Consider the following 26,202-nt stretch of genomic DNA (forward strand, 5'->3'; position numbering starts at 1 on the left):
GTTCTTCTTCTCCCTCTTTCTCTTCACAATTCTAGGCCATTCAATAGTTCAGTAGCATTTCCTGATTTATTTATTTTAAAAAGAGACATGTATGAATGAAAGCTGAAAGTTAACGGAGGATAAAGTGAGTCCAAATGCACTTTCTACCCACAGCCCCCTGCCCCAGTTGCAGCTCTAATCCTGACCAGAATAGGTTTCCAGCTCTCAAAGGAAGCACATCACCAGAGTCTACATTTAAAATAAAGATGTTTGTGGCAGCTACAGCTGCAGCAACACAAAGCTGAGGAATAAACTCTTGGCATCATTCAGGGAGGGGAAAGGACACAAGAATGAGGTCATCTCAATTGTAGGGCATAGAGACAGAGCACATTAGGATTAGGCTTGTTTATAGATCTTTTTCAAAGCTGTTTTGGGAGTTGCAGCTGTGCAGTTACCGTACTCTGTCCAGTAGTGTAGTGGTTGAGTCTCCTTCAGAAGTCCTTTCTACTGCATATTGATGATTTGTGTTTATGAGGGTGTCTGGGTGATACCACTTTTAATACTGCTTGTACATGAAGACATACTGCTTTGCTTGCAATCGGTCCATGTTCCAAAACGTCCTGCTGGAATCCTGTAACATTTCATGCCACAAACGATCCAGCAGATGTGTGTGTGTGTGTCCCATTTTCATTGTGTCTTCGTGCAAGAGTGCCCTTCTAGACAGGAGTAATGTGGTAACATTGGGGAAGCAGTGCAGAACAATTAATGGAGCAGAATAATGTGTGGACACTCTGGTACAAATCCATCACTAGTGCTGTATTAGGTAAAGGTAAAGGAGCCCTGGACGGTTTAGTCCAGTCAAAGGCGACTATGGGGTTGCGGCGCTCATCTCACTTTCAGGCCGAGGGAGCCAGCATTTGTCCACAGACAGTTTTCTGGGTCATGTGGCCAGCATGACTAAACTGCTTCTGGTGCAACAGAGGACCGTGACGGAAGCCAGAGCACATGGAAACACTGTTTACCTTCCCGCCGCAGTGGTACCTATTTGTCTACTTGCACTGGCATGCTTTCAAACTGCTAGATTGGCAGGAGCTGGGACAGAGCAATGGGAGCTCACCCCGTCACGGGGATTCGAACCTCCGACCTTCTGATCAGCAAGCCCAAGAGGCTCAGTGGTTAAGACCACAGCGCCACCCATGTATTATTACATCAATGACATGCTGCAAAATGCACTCATAAAAAGCCCCCACTAGTGTAGAGAGCCCCTGAAAGCAGAGCCAAGCAGTTTGGATGTGTGTGCATCCTGGGCTGGGCTTACCTGGCCATGGTCATAGGAAGCTTCTAACAACAACAACAACAACAACAGCAACAGCAACCTGCCCATCTTGCTGGGTTGCTCCAGCCACTCTGAGTAGCTTCCAACACATATAAAATCATAACATCAAAGCAGATATCAAAGCAGCAGGTTGTTCCTCTGTGGGCAGCTCTTCCCGCTGCCTTTTCACTGGTGCATGTATTGTCATTGGTTTAGGAAACTTAAGAAGAACTGGGAGGAACGGCTTAGGGAGCTGGGTATGTTTAGCCTGGAGAAGAGAAGGTTAAGGGGTGACATGATAGACATGTTCAAATATATAACAGGATGTCATATAGAGGAGGGAGAAAGGTTGTTTTCTGCTGCTCCAGAGAAGCGGACACGGGGCAATGGATTCAAACTACAAGAAATAAGATTCCACCTGAACATTAGGAAGAACTTTCCTGACAGTAAGAGCTGTTTGACAGTGGAATTTGCTGCCAAGGAGTGTGGTGGAGTCTCCTTCTTTGGAGATCTTTAAGCAGAGGTTGACAGCCACCTGTCAGGAATGCTTTGATGGTGTTTCCTGCTTGGCAGCGGGTTGGACTGGGTGGCCCTTGTGGTCTCTTCCAACTCTATGATTCTATGTTTCCAGGGCCAAAGTGGGAGGAGGGAGGAGGAAAGAGAGGCAGACTTTAACCATTGTTCAGTTCTTCCGACTCCCTCTATCTTACCAATGCATCACCTTTTGCTGGGCATTTATGTCGTTTAAAACTTACATGGCACAAATGTCTCAGTGATGCTTTTAGGGGTGGGTGAAGGTTGACCTAGAGGGCATAAACTGAGTAGTTTTGAGTGATTTTGTTCTTCCCTTGGGCCAGGGGAATACTAATAAAATTTCAGACAGCCTGTTTTGTTACAACGCAGCACAGTTTGGAACCAATAAGCATTTGCAATTTTGTTTTGATATTTTAACGTCATGCAGCATTTGTGATAAAGGAGAGAATTATGTATATATTGTAGGAAGTGATTTTCCAATAAACGAAGACTTGTCAAGCTGGAAGAATTGCAACACACAGCTATCCTGGAAAAACTAGTGCACTTTATCATTCAAGCCAGAATGTGATAAGAAACTAAGTAAACAGAAGTTATCATTCGTCTTCAGGAACTTGGGAGGAAAGGCTATTTGTTGAAATGGATGTCTCACCAGAGATCTACAGTGATTTTTGTATTTGGTTGAAAATCTGTATTAAATGCAGGTGCTGTTTGGAAGTAATTTGGTCTCATAGTGTGCATTATTCTGCTTTATAGAGTACTATGCAAAAAAAAGCAGTATCCTTGATACAGCTTATCATACAATTGCTTCAGAATTGTTTTTCTGTGTGTTGGTTTATTTGTTTTTTAAAAAATCAATGCACGCAACTGCTTGTAGAAACACAGAATGAAAAGAAGCTTGATACAATCAGAGGTTCCTGCGGTGATGATAGATTTTGGGGTACTGATTGGAAAAGCAAACTGCTCAAAGATTCTTCTCAGGGGCTCTGCTCCCCCTCTAGAGTGCCTGACAGGTATGGTGGGTGTATGAAAACAGACTTGGAGAACCACAAGCAACATCTGTAACAAAGGAGATTCAATACACACACACACACACACACACACACACACACACACACACACACACAAACAGAGGAGTCTTTTCTTCTTTTGAGAATCATGACTGAAGGCTACCAACATTCCATTTGTACCAACATTCCATTTGTTTGACTCTCTGAATTATGACAAACATCAGCTAGGTCAGTGTTTTTCAACCACTGTTCCGCGGCACACTAGTGTGCCGCGAGATGTTGCCTGGTGTGCCGTGGGGAAAATTGAAAAATTACTTTATATATAGTTAATATAGGCACAGAGTTAAATTTTTTAACATTTTCTAATGGTGGTGTGCCTCGTGATTTTTTTCATGAAACAAGTGTGCCTTTGCCCAAAAAAGGTTGAAAAACACTGAGCTAGGTCAGCATCAAATGGCTGACAAAAGCACGGCTCATTCCAAAGCAAAGCAAACACTGACATCTAATGGAAAAACATGCTATGTGCAGATAGGGGACGGGTGAATATTTTGTTTTCACTCTGCTTCTTCTTTCTTTAGTTCAGTTATCCATGTTTCTACATTGGTTTGTGGGTATGGGTTGAAAAAAAAATTAAAAGTCCTCATGGGAACTCATCAGCATCTTTGTGCTCTTTTTTCCTATTATACATATTTTTATATGCAATTTTGCATAACATATGCATTCTTTTTGTTAAGCAAAATCTCCCTGATCTAATGCATTTTTCTGTTATTTTCACTAATATATGGATTTACATGTGTGCTTAACAGTAGCATATGCTTTGGGCACACATTATTTGCTAGAGAGCTGCATTGCAAGGTATGGAGAAGTACAAGGGACTTCTGCGCTTCAGTTCACACCTTGTTTTGCAAAGTGCAAGCTAGGTGGGCTCGCTTTTAAACAAGAGCCAGTGTGGTGTAATGGCTAGAGCATTGGCCTATGACCTGGGAGATCAGGGTTCAAATCCCCAGTCATCCATGAAGCTCACTGGGCAACCTTGGCCCAGTCACTGCCTCTCAGCCTAACCAACCTCACAGGGGTGTTGTAAGAATAAAACAGGGATGTGGGAAGCATGTACACCACCTATAACTTTTGGGAGGAAAAGGTGGCGTATAAATAAATAAATAAATGCAAACTATATCTAAATTCTCACCCAGAAGAAGAAGAAGAAGAGTTTGGATTTGATATCCCACTTTTCACTACCCAAAGGAGTCTCAAAGCGGCTAACATTCTCCTTTCCCTTCCTCCCCCACAACAAACACTCTGTGAGGTGAGTGCAGCTGAGAGACTAGCCCAAGGTCACCCAGCAGCTGCATGTGGAGGAGCGGAGACGCGAACCCGGTTCCCCAGATTACGAGTCTATTGCTCTTAACCACTACACCACACTGACTCTCAAATGCTTTCCAATCCGGTTATCTAGGAGGGTTGTTGATGACTCTTTTTGCCACCCGTGCTATCAGTGCAAAGAAGGCATTCAAATGACAAAGGGGAAGCTCTCCCATCTGACAGTGGCTTTGGTCATCTGCATTATCTCCCAGCCAAGGAGAATTTTGCCACACATACAATGGAGACATGTGGCGACATGTACGGCAGAACTGATCGTAACCCTGAATTCTCTAGCGTACATAGTGTCACACGCCTGCACTGCTTGAGTAAGAGGTAAGAGGGAAGCTCGATGTAGACAGTGGCTTTTACCCTGTTTGTGGAATGCTCTCCTCAGGGAGGCTCACCTGGTGCCTTCATTACATGTCTTTAGGTGCCAGGCAGAAACATTCCTCTTCTCCCACGCCTTTGGTGAATTAATCCATGGCCTTTCAAACTGTGCGTGGGGGTTATAGTTTTTATTTGTCACTATATTTCATATTTTTGTATTTTTTATATTGTAAACAGCCCTGTGATCTTTTTATTAATAATAATATCAATACAACCACAACAACAACAACAACAACAACAACAACAACAACAACAACGGGCTGCTTTTGTCTCACGTCACTTTAATGAATCCATGCCACGAAGCCATTTATAATCCTTCCATCCAGCCATTCAATATTCATTCTAAGCGGTATGAATATTTAAAGCTCAGTCTGCAGAGGTCAAGGCCCGGGCGCCTTGTGTCAGAATTCAGCTTCTTGCCTGCAGGTTGTGTATCCTGCATGACGACACTGGCGCAATCAGAATTTTGTTAACCCTTTAGATACATTGCATTAAGGTGGATCAGCTGACTTGAGATTTGGGCAGGTAGGGAAGCCAAAATAAGGAACCATTACTTTGGGAGATAGAGAACTTGGCAAAAGGGGGGGAGGGAGAGTTTACAGGTGGGTTTTTGCAGCTACAGCTAGGAGAGCCAGTGTGGTGTAGTCGTTACAAGTGGTAGACTCGTAATCTGGGGAACTGGGTTCGTGTCTCCACTCCTCCACATGCAGCTGCTGGGTGACCTTGGGCTAGTCACACTTCTCTGAAGTCTCTCAGCCCCACTCACCTCACAGAGTGTTTCTTGTGGGGGAGGAAGGGAAAGGAGGATGAGACTCCTTCGGGTAGTGATAAAGCGGGATATCAAATCCAAACTCTTATTCTTCTTGAATGTGTGCCATGGTAAGTTATTACTTGGTCCATGGGCACCTGCATTTACCCCCTTAGGAGTGACAAATGTGACATCAACACCACATTGTGCTGTACCTCACCCTTCTTTTGAAAACAGTTACTGTACTTTTCTGTGTATAAGTCTAGGGGTTTTTCTTTACTGAAAATTTATGTTTGAAATAGGGGGTCATCTTATACATGGGTAGTGCCTGGGGGGGGGGTTGGTTGATGCCACTAGCCGGAGATGGTCTGCAGCGTGTTATTGGTGTCTGCAGCAAGGGGTGGTGTTGATTGGGTGTTCATGTGGCAATTGGGTGGGCAATAGGCACCCAATACAGGGGACAGATGTTAGGTGGCAAGGCGAGTGAGTGATTTTTTGGCAATCCCCCCCCCCAAAAAAAGCTCAACAACTTTGTGCAATCCTACTCAAAAAGCTCAACAACTCTGGGCGATCTCCCCCCATTTTGTTAATTTTTAGTCCCCCAAAATAGGGGGTGTCTTATACACGGGGGCATTATTATACACGGAAAGTACAGTAATATGCACTCCAAGCATGGCCTATCCCTTAGGCTGGCGCGGTCATAGGAGCAGTCTCAACCTTATTTCATCCCACCCAATTACAATTAGGGACAGCGGAACTGTCACTTTTCATTCTTTCCTATCTTATATTCAGTTTCTCTATATTTCCACATCAGTGCTTTTCGTTTTAAAAACTCCTCCTGGAAATTCATTAGCATTTTGTCTGAATTTCTCTGAACAGACACATTTTTGTACACACTTCCCCCCCCCCAATAAATACAAACATTTTTGCAAAGCGGTTTTCCCCATTTTGAGGCATTTTTGTACATTATCATTAATTCATGCATGTGTATGCATGAATACTTTACCCTAGTCCATGTATTTCATTCTGTTTTTATACACATTACTTGGCTGGAGAACTGCATTGCTAAATTCAGAGAACTGCGGATTTCAGAGGATGCCTATTCTCATTGAAGCGTAGAATTGGGAGGGAACCTGAGGCTCATCTAGTCCAATGCAGAAATAGACAGCTGTCCATTATGGGTATCGAACCTGTGACCATGCTCTAACCAACTGAGCTATCCAGCAGTGATGTTTCAGTTCACTTACTGTTATTGAAAGTGCAAATCAGGTGGGTTTGTCTTTCAGTGCAAACTAAATCCAGTTTCTCCCCCAACCCTACTCACAACCCTATTAGCACGCTTTCCAATGAGTTGTGTTGTAGGTCTTCCCATGTTCATAAAAGGATCTGTAACAGATAACCTTTGTGTCACTCTGTGCTTTACTCTAATTAGGATGGATCACTATAATTAGTCACAGGTAAAGTTACCTGCTTGCTAGTTTGTTGCTCCTGGGGATTTCCTCAGTGATATATAGAGATGGAGAAAACCATTAAAAGGATTAAATATACTGTGTAAATGTAAGACTGTTGTCATGCTTTCCAATCCACAAACTGTAGGAAGAAGATGGGGCAAACTGTGGGGATGGACAATGTGTTGGTCAGGTGTGGGAATGCTACTAGGAAAATAATAATAAAAATTGTAGAGTTGTAAGGGACCCTGGGGGGTAATCAAGTCCAACCCTCTGAAAAATTCAGAGAAGTGTGAATTTTGAAGGATGGTTCTATTTTGGTTTGAGTATTGCAGGCTTCCTCAACCTCCAGATGTTTTTGGCCTACAACTCCCATGATCCCTAGCTAGCAGGACCAGTGATCAGGGATGATGGGAATTGTAGTCTCAAAACATCTGGAGGGCTGAGGAAGCCTGGCGTATCATTACATGGAAGGGAACCCCAAGGGCCATCTAGTCTCTCCCCCTACAATGTAGGAATCTCAACTAGAGGATCCATGACAAATGGCCATCCAACCTATGCTTTAACACCAGAGCTGATAGGTCTAGGGATATGGTTGAAGCCTTGGCCGATTTGTAGAACACAGAAATGATACAGGCTATCAACACCATTGCAACAGAGCATGTCCATTCACTTCAGCAAGCCTGAATAACTTGTGGTATACCGGTGCCTTGAAGTTGTGGGCGATGGCATAGATTAGAAGATGGATAAAAGGCAAATGGGAAATAACTCAAATTAATACAAGCCCCAAAATGCTTCTCAAAGAGAGAATGCTTCTTAAAAGGGGTGACAGTGGGACCACTCCTTTAGAAACCCTCCTTGGACCTAGAAGATCTGTTAAAACAATTGGCTAATTACAAAGATCTCCTTCCTTAGCAAGTTTCCTGAGATAGGGAATTAGACCAATGACCAACTCAAGGCATTCTTGGATGAGATGTCTCAAGGGTGTGGCTTTAAAACCTCCAAAGAAGGAAAGTCCACCACGTTCCAAGCATAGGAGCCAACTTCTAGGGGTCGAGGTCCCTTCAGCCCACCCAATAATATATTTGAGGCTCCCCCCAAAAAAAATTAATGGGCCTTGCCATTCAAATGCTTTGTGTGTACATCACATCTTCTGATCAGTTTTGTGGGGGTGGGGCTGGGCCCTCAATATTTTATTCAAGTTGGCACCCTTGATTCCAGGTGAGTCTGCTCCACTGTCAAACTGCTCTTACTCTCAGAAAGTTCTTCTTGATATTTTAATGGAAACTTCTTTTTTTGTAATTTGAAACCCTTGCTTCAAGTCCTACCCTCCAGAGCAGGAGAAAACAAGCTTTCTCCATCTTCCCTTGAGATAGATGAAGATGGCTATCATATTTCCTCTCAGTCTTTTCCAGGGTAAACATACCCAACTCCCCCATAAGGCTTGGTTTCCAGGAAAGCGGGTATAGGATTACTGTCTCAGACAGTACTTGTAGGATGATGTAAGGCTGCAATACATCTGGACATATCCGGACATATCTGGGATTCGCCCGTCGAAAAATAGCATCCGGGCGGAATTTCCAAAAAGCGGTAGAAATGTCCAGGGAACAACTTTGCCAACTAAAAACTCAACAATTTTGTGTCTAGATTTTCACTTTTTGAAATATGGCAACCCTAGATAATGACATTCATTGCATAGTGCAGAAGTTGCCAAGTATTTTTCCTCCATCATACGTGATGTAGGTGTGACCCCTAACCTAATGGCTTGGTTCTTCAGGTCCTTTTCAAAAGAATGACCACTTTATATATTTTTCATTTTTTCCCAAGTTTATATAACTTTATTAAAGAAATTTTAACCTAATCAAACTTTCAAATTACATTTTACAATTTCAATTAACCCCCCCCCCCCCGGTGACTTCCCCCAACATCTCTGTTTCTTCTGCTTATAATTTTGTATTCCTTATATATTAAAATTAAGGCTGTAATATTTCTCTCTTCTCATTTTTACCTGACAATTGTATTTTCTGTTTGTATTTATCCATTGTAAGTGTATTATTCAAATCCTGCCAGTGAGTTCATTTCAGTGCATTGTTTCTGTATATACATCATAAAAGGTTCCCAATCTTCTTTGAAGTCATTATTGTCCTTATCTTTAAGTCTCTCAGTTAGCGTCACCATTTCAGCATATTCCATCAACTTTTCTTGGCAGTGTTCTTTTGTTCGTATTTCGTCGCTTTTCCATCTTTGAGCTAGTAAAATTCTGGCCGCTGTTGTCGCACACATGAATAGATTTTTCTTATCTTTTGGTAAATCCTGCCCTAAAATACCTAATAAAAACGCTTCTGGTCTTTTAACAAAGGTTATCTTAAACATTTATTTCATTTCATTATAGATCATCTCCCAATAGTTTCTAATTATTTTACAGTTCCACCACATATGGAAAAAGGTACCTTCTTTTTCTTTACATTTCCAGCACTGATTAGAACTTGTTTCGTACATTTTTGCCATTTTCACCAGTGTAATATACCATCTATACATAGCTGTCAACTTTTCCCTTTTCTTGTGAGGAATCCTATTCGGAATAAGGGAATTTCCCTTAAAAGGGGGGGGGAAGTTGACAGCTATGCATCTATACATCATCTTCATATAATTGTCCTTCAACAATATGCAATCTGTGAATTTTATGTTACTTTTCCATAATTTCCCCCAATCATCCATTTGTATATTATGTCCTATATCTTGTGCCCATTTAATAATTACTGACTTCACCTCCTCGTCTTTTGTAAAAGGATGGCCACTTTAATCTGGGTTGGTCCTAGGTCAAGCCCTCTAAACAAATGTAGTTTAAAAAAGAAAGTGACCTCAGACTTTCCAGCTGAGCAACACAGATGACAGATAGATCCCAGCAAATGACTGTGTGCAAGCCAACCAAACAACAGAAGAGGACATTCTCTCATAAGTAAAGATGTCCTGAAATTTCTCAGAATAAACATATGCAGCTTGGAAGGGGTGCTTTGTGTGGTCACAAATGACCCCATGGAATACACCTTGGCAAGTAGCCAATGAAATGTAACTTCATGGTGATATTGGAACGCAAATCAGATTACAGGTGATATTCCTTTCCCTCACTTTGGAGGCTTGTGAGTAACAATAAAGGGAAGGAAATGATACCCAGAAGCACTAGAACAGAGGCAAGGAACCTCAGTCCCAGACCTTCCAAGTGTTCCTATTTTCCAGGGACAGTCCCAAATTTCCAGAAGCCTTCCTGGTTTCTGATTTGTTCCTGGAATCTCCCGCTTTTGCTTAGGACATCCCTAATTCCATCGGGGAAATGTTGGAAGGTATGGAGTTATGCGACCCTCGAGCCAAGGAGATAAGTACTCTAACTATACAATCTTTAGAAGACGTCTGAAGGAAGCCCTGTATAGGGAAGGTTTTTAATGCTGAAGGTTTGGTTACGTTGTTATATATGTTGGAAGCCGCCCAGAGTTAGAAGCAACCCAGCCAGATGGGTGGGGTATAAATAATAAAATGATTTTAATTATGGAATCGGGTGTCCCTATTTTCATCGGAGAAACGTTGGAGGGTATGCAGGGCCAGAGTCCCGATGTGGCCCTCCAAGGCCACACACCCGCGTCCTCAGCTGACGCCACCTTCGGCAGTCTTCCTTTAGTGCTCTTGCCTGGGTGGAATATACCCCTGAATGCATTGCCTCTGAGTCACCTGGGTGAAGGTCGGGAGGGTATGAGGGTGTGTAGAAACATGCCTATTGCACGGTGGGGGGGAATTACATTCACCACTTCACCATCATTAGGTAAAGGGACCCCTGACCATTAGGTCCAGTCGCGAACGACTCTGGGGTTGCGGCACTCATCTCGCTTTACTGGCCGAGGGAGCCAGCGTACAGCTTCCGGGTCATGTGGCCAGCATGACTAAGCCACTTCTGGCGAACCAGAGCAGCGCACGGAAACGCCATTTACCTTCCCACCGGAGCGGTACCTATTTATCTACTTGCACTTTTGACGTGCTTTCGAACTGCTAGGTGGGCAGGAGCAGGGACCGAGCAACAGGAGCTCACCCCATCGCGGGGATTCGAACCGCCGGCCTTCTGATCAGCAAGTCCTAGGCTCTGTGGTTTAACCCACAGCGCCACCCGCGTTGCACTTCTGCTAAATTCGTGGTTGCCACCCACCCTCAGCTTACTGATTCCTCCTTCTCATGCATGGATGTTGCTGCTTTGACTACATAACAATTAGCACTCTGAAAACGAGTTCACTATTTCTTTACGATGTACATAATGAAATGCGAATAATTGTGTTTCCACATGCCTAGGAGACATGCTGTTGACAGAGGGCTTTCGTTTTTCTGCTTCATATTCACATTGATTTTTTTACACACACACACATACCCCACACAACTGACTGTAGGTGGTGCTAAATTCCTTCTGAGTCGAGCACTTTTCCCAATGACTTAGGAACTACTTCTTGCTTAGAAGCCTCAGAGTGGGTAAATACTATTTAGACACTGAATAACTGAACACTCACAAAAATTCACAGAGGAGTTTAGGCTCAACATTTGACCTTCCTCAGCTCTCCATAGTCAGCGATTCATTAAAGCGAAATGAGACAAAAGCAGCCTGTTGTTGTTGTTGGCACTAATTTCCCCTAATATACACAAGTTTGCAAGCAATTTTCTCTAATATATGTGTTTTTCTGCACTGGGATAGCTCAGTCGGTAGAGCATGAGATGCTGAATCTTAGAGTCCTGGGCTTAAGCCCCACGTTGGGCAAAAGATTCCTGCATTGTAGGGGTTTGGATTAGATGACCCTCGTGGTCCCTTCCAACTTTACAATTCTTTATAAGATTAAGGGCCACTATTTGAACGACAATCATAACCATTTGATCGATCTTTTTACCCACTATTGTTTTTAACTGTACATTGTGTATCTTTTGTTGCAATGGCTGCTGGCTATGCGAATAAAGTTTATTATTATTATTTGCAATTCTATGATTCTATTAATTTCCCCCAATGTAATGCATTTTGGGCTTGCTCTTTTGACTAATATATAGATTCTTTACCACAGTATATGCAATGCATTCTTGCACACATTACATGGCTTAGCTGGGTTGCAAATTTTGGAGAAGTGCAGATCTCAATAATGGATTTGTTCTCATCTCGTTTCAGAAAGTGTGAATTACACAGGTCAATCTTTAAATGTGAACTGAATCAGATGTCTTCTCCACCCCTTGTTTATACCCTATTGAAGAGAGTTCACCTTTTTTGCATTTAAAACGTCCCAGGATCAATATCCAGCCTCTCCAGTTAAGAGGATCAGGGAGCAGGTGATGTGAAAAACATCTGCCCAAGACACTGGAAAGGTGCTGACAATCACAGCTGAGAATGGACTTTCGTGTGCATGCATATACTGAAGAAGTATCTGAAGAAGTGTGTATGCACACGAAAGCTCATACCAGGAACAAACTTAGTTGATCTCTAAGGTGCTGCTGGAAGGATTTATTTTATTTTATTTTATTTTTTGTTTTGTTTTGGCTATGGCAGACCAACACGGCTACCTGCCTGTAGCTAAGAATGGATGAATCTGTCAATCTCGGTTTGGCTCATTTTCCAACCTTAAATTCAGTTCACTCCATTTTCACATCCATTTACAAGAAAAGGACCGTGTGGAAATCTATGCACTGCTTAATATGACAAAATCTAAAATCAGTTCATGCAAATTGCAACAATAAAACCACAAGCAAAAAAAATACGTAATATAAAAAATCAATAAAAATCCAGTAAAATCTTAAGCAAAACATTGAAACAGAAATACTATAATTATGTTTGTGGGTTCCTATGGAATTTTTTTTTTGGGGGGGGGGAGACTTGGTGACCCATAACCCAAGACATTGTGACCCTGATTATTGGTGGATAATTCTAATTTATTATTATTATTATTATTATTATTATTATTATTATTATTATTATTATTATTACAATTTCCTTGAATCTATATATGTTATTTTCCTTTATATATGCATTTTTGTGCATAGTATCCCAGTGTTAAAATGTTCCATCCTTGGAGCCTGATGGATCCACTTGGAATCCAGAGCTGATATGGTTGAAGCCTTGGCACAGGCGATCGACACCATTGCACCAGAGCATGCTAATTCACTTCAGCAAGCCCAGAAAGCTTGTGGTATACCTTGAAGTTGTGGGTGATGGCATAGATTAGAAGATGGGTAGAAGGCAAATGGGAAACAACTCAAATTAATACAAGCCCCAAAATGCTTCTCAAATAGAGAATGCTTCTTAAAAGGGGTGGCAGTGGGACCACTCCTTGAGAAACCCTCCTTGGACCTGGAAGATCTGTTAAAACAATTGGCTAATTACAAAGATCCCTTTCCTTAGCAAGTTTCCTGAGATGGGGAATTGGACCAATGATCAACTCAAGGCATTCTTGGATGAGATGTCTCAAGGGTGTGGCACTCACCCAGGTTTGGCATGTGTTGGAAAGTCACTGGAAGCATATAGGTGTTTTACCATATTTTATTTACAAATATACAGGTTGAGCATGCCTTAAGTGCTTGAACAGACAGCCAAATCCACATAAGATCTCTGTAGCAAAGCAATCTTCAAGGTGCAGCTGTCTGCCTCTTCAGTTATATTCTACTCCTTTGCCTGCCAGTTTTATTGCCTCACTATTCAACAACATCCTTTCCTACGAGGTCAACAGGAAATAGGCACCCCTCCTTTCAGGTATTTCCTAGCTAACTACTTGCCTGTAATCTGAATCCTTGGCCTGCAGCCAGCAGGCCTTGAAAAAAAACGGTGCGGCCAGAACTGTATCAGGCTTACTGGCTGGAGTCGCAGCCCAAAACATCAGGAGGTTGAGGAAGGTTAATGAAAAGAAATCTCCAACAACACTTCAAGCTCCATTAACCTTCTCCTCTCCAATTCCCTATCTCACAAACAATGCACTTAATCACATTCTCCATAGTATATGTTGCTGCCAACGTGCTTATCTTACAATGTTTTCCTTTTCTTTCTTTAGGGTAGTAAACGCAAGCCAGCAATGTCCTGGGAATGATGATTGTGCATTCCCAACTCTATATTATAAACCTTTTTCTTACGCACACGTTAATTCTGGGATCAGATAAAGTCCACTAGCTGGGTGAGGTAAGGAATGAAATTAGATGCTAAGGAAGCATCAGGATACAAGGAAGATTTGAACACTTTAAGGCTGCAATTCAATGTTTATTTACTAGAGAGTAAATCCCCTTGAAATCAATGAGAATTACTTCTAAGTAAGCATGCATAGCATTGCACGGTTGGTATTCATAGACACATATGTACGTACACAATTTTATTTGCTTGCCATGTTTCCACTGTTCGAACCGCGCTCAAGGTGGCTTACGAAAAAAGACATAACTACAATGTAACAAAAGTAGTCACTTTTCTTGGACTACAGCTCCCATAATTCCTTGCCATAAGCAATGCTGACATGAGTTGATGGGAACTGCAGTCTGGAAAACACCATCTGTTCATATTCACTCTTGCCTCCTGTCTATCTTTGCTGGAGCCAGGGAGACCAGGCATCTCAAGAGAAATTCTTAGTTTACTGGATATAGGCTGTTCTAATTAACTGTTATAATTAAACATAACTCTCTCTCTCTCTCTCTTTTAACCTATAAAGCCTTATATGGCTCAGGACCGCAATATCTCAAGGACCACCTCCCCCCATACGAACCACCCCAGGCCCTGCAAACATCACCTGAGGCCCTTCTTCATGTGCCTCCTCCACGAGAGGCCCGGAGGGTGGCAAGACGAGAACGGGGCCTTTTCTGCAGTGGCTCCCCATTTGTGGAATGTTCTCCCCAGGGAGGCTCACTTGGCGCCTTCATTACATATCTTTAGGTGCCAGGCAAAAACATTCCTCTTGTTCCAGGTCTTTGGCTGATTATATAATACATGGCCTTTTAAATTCTCTATGTGTGTGTGTGGGGGGGGGGTTTTCCTTATGGTGTATATTTTTGTGTTTTTACATTCTAGACTGTCCTGTGATCTTTGGATGGAGGGTGGTATAGAAATTTAATTAATTAATTCATAATACTTAAGCATTTTCCCTCTAACATATTTTAAAATGTTTTAGATGTGCAATGACTACTAGAAGCTGACTTTAAAAGTAATAAAAGCCAGACTTCTCCATCCAACACATAGGTTCTTATAGGAGCCCATGGACTATGGCTTATAAATTTCCCACCCACCCACTCACCCATCCCCATTCCCATTATTGATGTACGGCATTTCCTTCCACTACACAAAAGCCAGGCGTCTTTGTAAATCAGCTATACTGTTACTGCCATTACAGGGAGGGAAATACATACGAGGGGATTATCAAATATGACTCAACCCTTTGTTTCCCTTGTAAATCTGGAATTGGTTGAAGGCTATTATTTTAGTGGAAGGAAATGGATTTTGCCATTTCATTCCCAGCCATCTTTTTAAATGTCATTGATAAATGATTCAGTGCTGCAGGTGTTTTTCTACATATATACATGAGCTTGAGTGAGAAGTAGAGGCTAAAAACTTCCACCATATTGAACAGGGATATGGACCCCAGACTGCATCTCCTATCATTCCTGACCATCGGCCCTGCTGCCTGGGGCTGATGGGATTTTGAATCCAACAGCACCAAGACAACGACAGGTTGGGGAAGACTCACTGAGGATGTGAAACCATAAAACTCTGCCTTTAAGTTTTTCGGCAACTCAAAATGAAGCCTCCGCTGTTGGTGGCAGTGATGGCCACCAACTTCTTAGATGGCTTTAAAAACAGAACTTCATGGAGTGTGGTGGAGTCTCCTTCTTTGGAGGTCTTTAAGCAGAGGCTTGACAGCCATCTGTCAGGAATGCTTTGATGGTGTTTCCTGCTTGGCAGGGGGTTGGACTGGATGGCCCTTGTGGTCTCTTCCAACTCTATGATTCTATGAAAGCTACTGTATCAATGGCTACCAGGCATGGAGGTTATGCTATGCCAGGCTTCCTCAACCTCGGCCCTCCAAATGTTTTTGGCCTAGAATTCCCATGATCCCTAGCTAGCAGGACCAGTGTTCAGGGATGATGGGAACTGTAGTCTCAAAACATCTGGAGGGCTGAGGTTGAGGAAGCCTGGGCTATGCCTCCACAGCTGAAAACGGTAGTGAAGAAGAAGAAGAAGAGTTTGGATCTGATATCCCGCTTTATCACTACCCTAAGGAGTCTCAAAGTGGCTAACATTCTCCTTTCCCTTCTTCCCCCACAACAAACACTCTGTGAGGTGAGTGGGGCTGAGAGACTTCAAAGAAGTGTGATTAGCCCAAGGTCACCTAGCAGCTGCATGTGGAGGAGCGGGGACGCGAACCCGGTTCCCCAGATTACGAGTCTGCCGCTCTTAACCACTACACCACACTGGCTCTCTGGTGCTTTTGAGTAGCAGTTGTTGGGCACTATAGGACGGGAGAGAGGTCTTGTGCTTGGGTCCCGCCTGTGGGTTTCCCACCTGGCTGGCCAATGTGAGAACAGGATGCTGGACTGGATGGGCCATGGGCCCAATCCAGCCGTCTCTTTCAGTGTTCTTATATTCTTAACAATCAGATCTCTGCCATACATATTGTCCCTGCCAAACCACTATTTCAACTATCCAGCTGCATTTCCCAGAAATTGTCTCGTGGTAGGTAACTCTTTAAAAATAGAATTCTAATTTTAGAGAGAGAGAGAGAGACCTTTCTCCTTCACCCTCCCCCCCCCCACAATAAAGATAAACCAAAAGCATGGCCCAGAGAACCTTTTCAATCACCCTCCCCACCCCATCCCCTTGTCTGGATATCACCTCACCCTTGCCATCTGTCAATAAAACAAATAGGCTCCGTTTGTTGTCCAATTGGCTCTGCAGACCTTGCCACATCAGAAAGAGTTTTATTTGGGGTTGGCAGGGACAGTGAGGAATGGCTGGCAAGCGAGAGGAAAACGCCGTTTCAAAAGAACCCCTTGCATCACACATGCCGAGTTGCAGTTCCAGAGGAATTACTGCTTCACGACTGGAAAAAGTTAACAACCAGCGAGAGGATAGTCTTTCTCCGTCTGTTGCTATGAGTGCTGGTCTATAGGGGTGTAGCTTTCCTCTTGGGTTTCTTTGTTTGTTTTGCATATTGCTTTCCTCTTCCTTCTGGCAGAAGGGACTCCGATTATTATTGTTATGGTCAGGTGAGGTGCAACAGCCAGTTTACCGGCATGGAGCACCCGAAGGAAACCAAGCTCGCCTTGAGCCAGAAAGAAAAATGGGGGTAAGTGGAACAACAAAATTAAGCTGCTTGGAGATTGTTGGGCATTTAGTGGCAATGAAATAACTCAGGGTGCGGCGAAGCCCAAGCTAAGTTTCTAAGCTAAGTTCCAGCTGGTTGCAATGGGAAAGTCAAGTCCAGACTTTTTGAGGGGTAGGCTCTGTGTCAGTTGCTTGCAGCAAAAATAACAAAGAGTCTTGTGACACCTGAATTTGTGATGGCGTAGGCTATGGTGCTTCTTAAGATGCATGAAGTGTTATTCTTCGTTATTGGGGTGTGTGTGTGTGTATACACAAGGTTTATAGGGTAAACAGCCAGGCCAGAGGGAAATTAAATGCAGAGGAGTGTGGACAAATTATATATTCAGCAGTGGTTCCATCCAAAGTATTGCTCAATGACACAGACAACCTGGCATTGGTAAGCCAATGGGCACAGATAATGGGCTGGCCGCCCTTTGTCTTTTAGGTTCCAGACTTACATTTATCCCATTGAAATCAATGGGACTCAAGGAGGGCTTACATGGAGCAGAGTGGTGCCCCGTGATAAGCAAACCATATTCACGGGTGCAATTGTAGGAGGTGAAGGGGAAATGTCTCCTACGTGTTTTAGAAGGGGGTTTATGGTTACTGTCAAATCCCCCCACCCATTGTTTTTCTGGTCTGTGCTTGTTGCAAATGGCATAAACATTGAAAATAAGACTTGTTGGCTGCAGTTTCAAGCTCTTTAGCTTTATTACAGCCATGGATAGCGTTGGTGGCTGCCCCCAGTTAACGAGAAGAAAATATAGACTTGCTCTCGCCGAACAGTAAATACACCCATTAGCAAAATTCCAGCTTTTGAATAATTTTGGTGCTTGTGGAAACTCCCTGCTTTCTTTTCTTTCTTTCTTTTTGCGGGAGACGGGGTTGGAATGGTAATGAAAGGTGAGGGCCATGCTTCTGTGGACTGTGGAGATTGTGGGTCAATGTCCTCTCCCCCAATCCCAGCTATGATTATTTTATGGGCAAAATGTAATACAAGAATCGCAGCAAAGGCTGAGCAGTGAAATCCTGATGAAGGGATCCTCTGAGGTCTCTGACTGCGGTTTCTTGTTTAGGGCCTCCTTGGATGAACACAGGGTAGAGAAGAACGTTGTGGTCAAATTGTCGCCTTTGTTGGGTGGTATTTCTGCTCAATGTCCCTACCATTTGCTTTTTTGCACAGTGCTTCATCAAAAGAGGTTTGCCCGGTGTTATTATCTCCTTGAGTTTGGCATATATTCGGAACCTTATGTGCTCAGCTGCGCTGAATCGCATTATGAAGAGGGCAATTTTGAGGATGTTTGATGAATCCCTGTGGCTAATAAAATAAGCACCCACTTGGCTGGGAATATCAATTTGCAGCCATAATGGTAGCACAAAGTGAATAGCTTTAAGTGATCCTGTTTTTATAATCCTATAATCTCGATGCACTTCGATATGCACGCAGGAAGTGTTTGCAGCTGGACTGGACTGTGCGATAAAAAGAAAGAGCGAGGCAGGGGAGCAAATATCATTAAGCCAAGCATAAACTTTCAGCTGCAAAATCCCTCTCTTTTTTCCCACAGGAGTTAGAAGGTTTGTGGAACTGTAATCCTTTTTAAAGTCAGCCCTGCTGGTTTACCATTGCTTCATCTGAATGCTTCATATATAGAGATATTTTGCATTTATGACTACAGCTTTGCCGAAAATTATCCAGTTTTGAGGCGGATATTAATAATTTCAATGAGGCAGACAATTTTCTTGAAAATCTCAAAGATTACCGGTATGTGAATTTTCGCCATAGGTAGATAGATAGTTTGGCACCCTTGTTTTCAATGGCTCCTGCTACTTCTGTCTGATCTCATGATCTGACCTATACACCCCACCAGTTTCTTCATTTTCTCCTTCCTGGATCAAGCAAATGGATGCTTCCAGCCAATCAGAAAACGGGACAATGCTACAATGGTGACACAGTGCAGTCTAGGTAGATAGATTTGGCTCCAGTGACTGCATCATGGAGAAAGCAAGTGAGAGAAATCGAGGGAGAGGGCCACATAGATTTAAACACAAATGTTTTCAGAAGGAGTGCCAGTGGGGGAATATCAAAGGGGGTTTGTGGTTGCACTGGCAAAAATATTTTTCAAAAAAAACATTGTTAAGTAGGTTTAAACTCTGCTTCTGGTGACATATGAGCATGCAGAAATGAAATAATGTGGTTGGCTTATATGTATTGGAGAAGAATGTCTCATTTGGCAGAAAGGAGCTGTCAAATCAGTTTTCAGAAGGTGGTTTCAGAAGGTGGTTTGTTTGTAGCTTGAAATTCTTCTGAGGCAGTCTTGGTTTCATAAATTACATTTCATATACAGTAATTTACTACATCCTTCCAGTCAAATCTACTGCTGTACGTAGTCCAGTTTGGTGGCAGTCAAAATGGGTTTCTATTTATCATTTCCTGAACTTTTTTTCTGCATCTCTGGTGCTTTGTTTTCCTTATTGATGACCATAATAGCCTTGTGAAGTAGGTTACAGTGAGATATATCAGCTTGTCTAAGTCCTGGGAGGACGTGACCTAGCTGAGCTGCAATTTCATGGGTGACCTTTCAGTTGGCAACCCTACAGACTAGAGTCAGCCATGTATGCATTGAGGGGGCGGAGAGAGAGAAGAAGGCGCAGATTTGCATAACATTTGCATATGGCCATTCACACGGACAGATACAAACTTAGAATTACCATAAGTGAAATAGAAATGCAATGCATCTCATCATAGACTGGGGGAGACTGTATGAGTTGGTGACCTGCCTGCCTGCTCAGTGAACCATCCAGGTACTAACTGGGAGTGGGCAGCTTCGATGCCCAACTATTCTCCTTTCTTAAGAGTACTATATCATTAGACCAGGCTTGGATCAGACAGCCCTTCAAATGGTGTGACTGTTGGAGTATCAAACTAGGAACAGGTAAACCTATATTCCAGTAACTTCTACTCATGCAGTGGAATTTCTTCTCTCTCTTGTCCTCCCATGTGCCCTGCCCATCTCCCCCAAATCTGTTCTAGAAGGCTTGGGTAAAACTAATAATAATAATAATAATAATAATAATAATAATAATAATAATTACAACTACTATACCCCACCCAGCCACTCTGGGAGGCTTCCAGCAAAATATTGTTGTTTAGTCGTCTTAGTCATGTTGGACTCTCCGTGACCCCATGAACCAGAGCATGCCTTAAAAACTCTCACTTTCTTCTCAAAGCTTCTCCTTTTTTATGTCAATTGTGTTTTCTTACTGTAGAAATTGGAGTTCTTGGTGATACCCAGAAGTCAAAAATTAAAGAATCCAAGAACTCTGGCCAGACAGGAGATCAATTTTAAAGTCTTCAAACAGTTTTATTAATATAGAAGCAAATTCTAGTCTCGTATAAACTGCATAACTAATGGTTTCATGAAAGGGTATAATGTATATAAGTACTTATAAGTATTATAAGAGTTATTTCTAATGTAGGATTTCTTAACATTCCAGCTGAGGAAGAATTAGCGAAACAGGGCCTTGTCCTGGAATTGATTTCGACTGGAATTTGCTTCTATATTAATAAAACTGTTTGAAGACTTTAAAATTGATCTCCCGCCCGACCATTGAGTTTTCTTGGCAAAATACTGGAGTGGTTTGCCAGTTCCTTCTCCAGGTGGATCACATTTAGTCTAAACTCTCGGCTATAACCTGTCCGTCTTGGGTGGCTCTGCATGGCATAGCTCATAGCTTCTTGGAGTTATTCAATCCCCTTCACCACGACAAGGCAGTGATCCATGAAGGGGCCAGCAATATATAAAAAACATAATAAAACGTCAAACATTAAAAACTTCCTGGTGCAGGGCTGTATTGGGAATTTATACAATTAAGCCTCTTTTTCATAATTTCCCCATGATGTTTAGTATTTTAAGCTTGTTTTTGTGAACTAATACATATATAGCCAGAGACTTGTGTGCATAAAATAGTTATGTTCTACTATTTCTGGGGTGTCCTTGGATTCTGCATGAAAGTGGACTCCATCACCTTTTAAACATCTTCAGAGAGGCAGGGGTGGATAAAGAGTATGTTAGTACTAAAATATCTGGAATTCTTACCCATGCAGAAAAGCCTGGGGGGGGGATTTCTCAGTAGATTGGGGACAGGTGAGAGAGAGGAGGAAATAGAGATGAATTTTGATTGCACAAGTAAACGTGATTCCACTAATGCAAGGACTTCTTTGGGACTTCCTACTTCTCTACTGAGGATCATTTGAATGAACTTGAATTGAATTGAGAACTAAATGCAAACCAAACTGATTAGTTTTCTAAAGGGATAAATGTGAACTGGAATTAGTTCCTTTTGAACATGTTGAACTAGAATGAGTTCCTTTTTAAGGTGAATGTTCCAAACATCCATCTATCTATCTATCTATCTATCTATCTATCTAAATACGGAATATTCAAACACATCTCTAAGTACAGAATATTCAAACACATGTCTCCCCCCCCCGGAAACATAAAGTGGCATGATCCAAGAATTACATCGCGACTCTGACCCTGTTGAACACATAAAATAGCCTGAACATGCTGCCCAAGTCCTGAAATGAAGGAGCTATGTGAATATTGCGAAGACGTTTACCAAAAATATTTACACCCATTCTAGATTCCATCTGTGAAGATGACCTTTCGAAACCAAGTTAATAACCACCTGACAAAGAGAAGGCATTTTTGAGGCTCAGCAGGAAATAAAGAGAGAACAAACATCAAAGCAGTCAGCTGGAAACAAAGAGAATTAAAACACATGATGGACGTGCGCTGGGTCGGGGAGGGGAGTGAAAAATCATGAGGAGAAAAACACTTTAAAAAAAATTTATTCATCAGCGTACACCCCAGGAAGAGATTTATCCAATCACCATGAAAAAATAACTAGTGAGATCACAAGGGTAAGATGAAAATAAGATAAGTAAATAGCATAAATAAGGAAATGATAAACCAGGTATGCAGAATTGCATTTGGAATATTGAAATGAATTTTCTGGTGTGCAGACTTTGAGTGGGAGGGGGCGGAGACGACACAGTGCTACTCCTATGTATGGCCTGAAGCATAATCATGTGCTATCCATGGAGTGATTTTTTTTCCTTTGAAGGGATTTGATACAGTTCACAAGCAGGCCTTATGAAGAACAGTTGAAGGAGCCGGGTATGTTTAGCCTGGAAAAGAGGAGACTGAGAGGGGGACCTCAACCCCTAGAAGTTGGCTCCTATGCTTCAAATGTGGCAGATTCTCTTTCCTTGGAGGTTTTTAAGCAGAGGTTGGATGGCCATCTATCATGGATGCTTTAGCTGAGATTCCTGCATGGCAGGTGGTGGGACAAGATGGCCCTTGGGGGGTCCCTTCTACAATTCTATGAATAACAAACCTGGGCACCACAGTTCAAGAAGGATACTGAAAGCTGGAACGTGTCCAGAGGAGGGCAACCAAAATGGTCAAAGGCCTGGAAACGATGCCTTATGAGGAACGGCTTAGGGAGATGGGTATGTTTAGCCTGGAGAAGAGAAGGTTAAGGGGTGATATGATAGCCATGTTCAAATATATCAAAGGATGTCATATAGAGGAGGGAGAAGGGTTGTTTTCTGCTGCTCCAGAGAAGCGGACACGGGGCAATGGATTCAAACTACAAGAAAGAAGATTCCACCTAAACATTAGGAAGAACTTCCTGACAGTGAGAGCTGTTTGACAGTGGAATTTGCTGCCACGGAGTGTGGTGGAGTCTCCCTTTTTGGAGGTCTTTAAGCAGAGGCTTGACAGCCATCTGTCAGGAATGCTTTGATGGTGTTTCCTGCTTGGCAGGGGGTTGGACTGGATGGCCCTTGTGGTCTCTTCCAACTCTATGATTCTATGATTCTATAAACCTACCCAATTCTCCCTTCATGTAACATACGCAAACAAAAATAGAACCAGCCTTCGGAAGTCACACTTCTCTGAATTTTGCCATGCAGTTCACCAGCAGAGTAATGTGTACAAACATGCATATGTGAGTGAAAGTAACCTAGAAAAATGTATTGCATTAGGAAAAAGGGGTTGGCAAAATGTATCTGTTAGGCAAAATTGTACACACAAAAAATGTATAAAGCCAGGCTCCACCCATCTTCCTGTTCCACACTTCAGTTCCTTCCCTTTGGGATCCATTCTGCTAAGTCATCTTTGAGGAAGCAGGGTGGAGGGCTTCCACTGCAAGAGTGGGAATGATATTTCCCTAGGCACTCTGTGCAATTTGATACGATACATGCCTGAGACACCATCAGCACAGGTGCACCAACATTACAAACCAGTAAAGAAGGAACAGAGAAGGTCTCGCTTCTCTGTTCTTTCAAAGAACTGAACTTTCTTCTTTCTGAATTGAAAAGCTTGTCCAGAATTGGATCAAGCTGCATTAGCAAACTCCTCTCATCATTTTGCCTGCAAATGTTCCACAGCTCCATGAAAACGGTTTTTTATTTATTTCTCCAGATTCTCCAGATTTATTTTAAAACAAAGAATTACTGTACTTCCATTTCTTTCCCAGCTTTCTCATGGTCCTCCTGCTTGTGTCACTCAGGGCTTTTCACATCGCCCTGGTTGCACAAGAATTTCCATCTGATTTTGTATGGTGTTGAGATGGATCTTGAACCAGGACAGCCGGCAACTAGTCTTTGGCGCTTTACCTCCTGTGGTAACTCAGAAAGCAAACTAGCACTTACAGCTTAAGAGCATGAAAGAAGACACCTGATCCTTTGCCATATTGTACATCCTGTCAGGTGACTCCACAAGACATTTGAGGCACACCAGGCAAAGAGTCTGAAGGTTCATTTTTTCATATGTGGGGGAGTTGTAATAAAGCAACAGGCTTTGGGGAAATGATACATAATGAATTGAAAAAGATGTTTAAAATAGTCATCCCCCCCAAAGCCAGAAGCATTTCTTTTGGCAAGAATAGGGGCAGAGGTAAAAAAAACAAAACAAAACAAAACAAAACAAAAAACCCACCTTGGTTAAATTATTTATTTATGCCACCGCTGCAGAAAGAATTCTGTATGCACAGAAATGTAAAGGAGTTCCAACAAAAGAGGAGTAGACTTTAAAACTATTGGACTATATGGAGATGGCAAAATTGATGGCAAAAATAAGAGACCCAAAAGACGAAAATTTTGTGGAAGAGCGGAGATCCTTTTCAGACTATCTGAGAATATATTATAGTCAAATGAAATCGCAGGCAGGACTGGAAATAAAATCAAAGGAATGAGAATGATAAAGGAATGAAATATAGGCTATATGTTATAGAAATAAGTATTACATTTAAGGCACAGATAAAGGATTTGCACAGAAATATAGAATCACACAATCATAGAGCTGTAGAGTTGGACACACACACACAAATGACATACCAGGCCCGTACGGTCAACTCAGCTCATGAGTCTTAGCAACCTATTCCTATACAGTGGTACCTCTGGTTATGAACTTAACTCGTTCTGGAGGTCTGTTCTTAACCTGAAACCATTCTTAACCTGAGGTACCACTTTAACTAATGGGGCCTCCCGCTGCCGCTGTACAGCCACCGCACAATTTCTTTTCTCATCCTGAGGTAAAGTTCTTAACCTGAGATACTACTTCTGGGTTAGCAGAGTCTGTAACCCGAAGTGTTTGTAACCCGAGGTGTTTGTAACCCGAGGTACCACTGTAAATGGCAATTCAGACTGCCTTGCATTGTATCTGACCTGTCATCTTCCACCTTTCTGGTCCCTCTGATTCTGGATCCTGCACCTCAGCTTGACATTGCCCCATGCCTTCTGCCACTGGCCATTCACCCAAGCTGCTTGTGACAGAAGCCAATGGCATGGCTTCGTATGAGGGCACTTCCTGCGTTCCTGCAAAATGGCCTGTAGTTTGCACGCTATGCCTACCCATATATGCTAACGTTGCTTTGATTAGCTTGCAGATCGAAGGAATTACAGGACTTAACAGTTTCAGAGAAGAGGATTACTGTAATATGTTTATCTCTGGTTTGCAATTGCTGAAAGCTGATTATGTCCATATCCAATAGGTGGCAGCATTAGATGCAGATCGAGGCCTACGGAGCTGATGCAGAAAGCCCGCTGTAAACATAAAACGTCTGGCAATCTCGGAGCGTTCGGAATTTAGCAGGCACTCAGAAGAAAGCTAAAGCGAAAAAGCTTTTTTTCTCTCCAAAAGGCACTTTGGGTCTTAGGAAAACAACATCAACTTAGAAGTGCTTGGAGAGGGGGTGGAGAGAGAGAGAGCTGAGGAGGGAATGCTTGAGGCATATAAAGGCCTGAGCAGACTGGCAAAAGGAAATGGGGGAATAATTATTTGTTCACCTTCCGAAAAATGAAGCCAGTGAATTGAATGAGCAAGAGAGTTAAAATGTCAACAGTGAGCTCTTGCTTCATGCAGAGTTAGCTTGTGGAGCACAAGTTTACCATTTGAAGCTTGGGTTTGTTTGTTTTCAATTAAGGCTTTGGCACCAGCAAGTGAATATCAGGGATTATCAGGTAGGCATCCATCCCAGAGCCTTGGGGCTGTCTATCAGTAAGGTGTAAGGTAATTTTGGCATCTCCTTGCCAGAGAGAGCTCCTGTGTTGGTCCTACTTTGTGCCTATTGGGAATGCCTTAATAAATGTTTATTAGTTTGAGTTGCTTTCAGTTTTCAGTACCATGGACCACCAGAGCAGAAGTGGATGGCATGGTGGAGTGCCAATCTTCCATATTGATTGGAAGACAGAGAAGGAGGGCAGAGGCAACAGGCAGGTTGGTGTGGTGCAAGTGCAGTGGTGGTGCCAGTCTGGCATTCCTGGCACTACATTTGCACCCCACTGGCCGTCTTGATGCCTCACCATTCCTCCTCTTACCTCCCAATATGCAGCAGTGATTTAACCAACTGGAGTTCAAGTGAGTGGCAGCATCTCACCAGGCCATCCACTACTGAACCTGGTCATTCTTCTGGGCCATCTCTCCATGGTAGGGACTTGAATTTTTTTGGGGGGGGGGGGCAGACAGACCAAGATGGTGGCGTTGGGGAATTCTGTTCCACTCATAGCCAACTAT

The 26,202-nt window shown here is 42.7% G+C and overlaps 1 protein-coding gene across 1 annotated transcript in view; it reads left to right on the forward strand.

Moving 5' to 3' along the window:
* The first annotated feature begins 16,745 nt into the window (after window positions 1–16,745).
* Window positions 16,746–26,202, forward strand: part of KCNMB2 (potassium calcium-activated channel subfamily M regulatory beta subunit 2) — a 290,976-nt gene continuing 281,519 nt past the window's right edge. Inside the window, exon 1 of the mRNA XM_033150680.1 lies at window positions 16,746–17,102. Coding sequence (XP_033006571.1) covers window positions 17,050–17,102 — 53 coding nt within the window. The 5' untranslated portion in view covers window positions 16,746–17,049. The remainder of the gene's footprint in view (window positions 17,103–26,202) is intronic.

The sequence above is a fragment of the Lacerta agilis genome, chromosome 5 (assembly GCF_009819535.1).
Source record: "Lacerta agilis isolate rLacAgi1 chromosome 5, rLacAgi1.pri, whole genome shotgun sequence".
NCBI lineage: Eukaryota > Metazoa > Chordata > Lepidosauria > Squamata > Lacertidae > Lacerta > Lacerta agilis.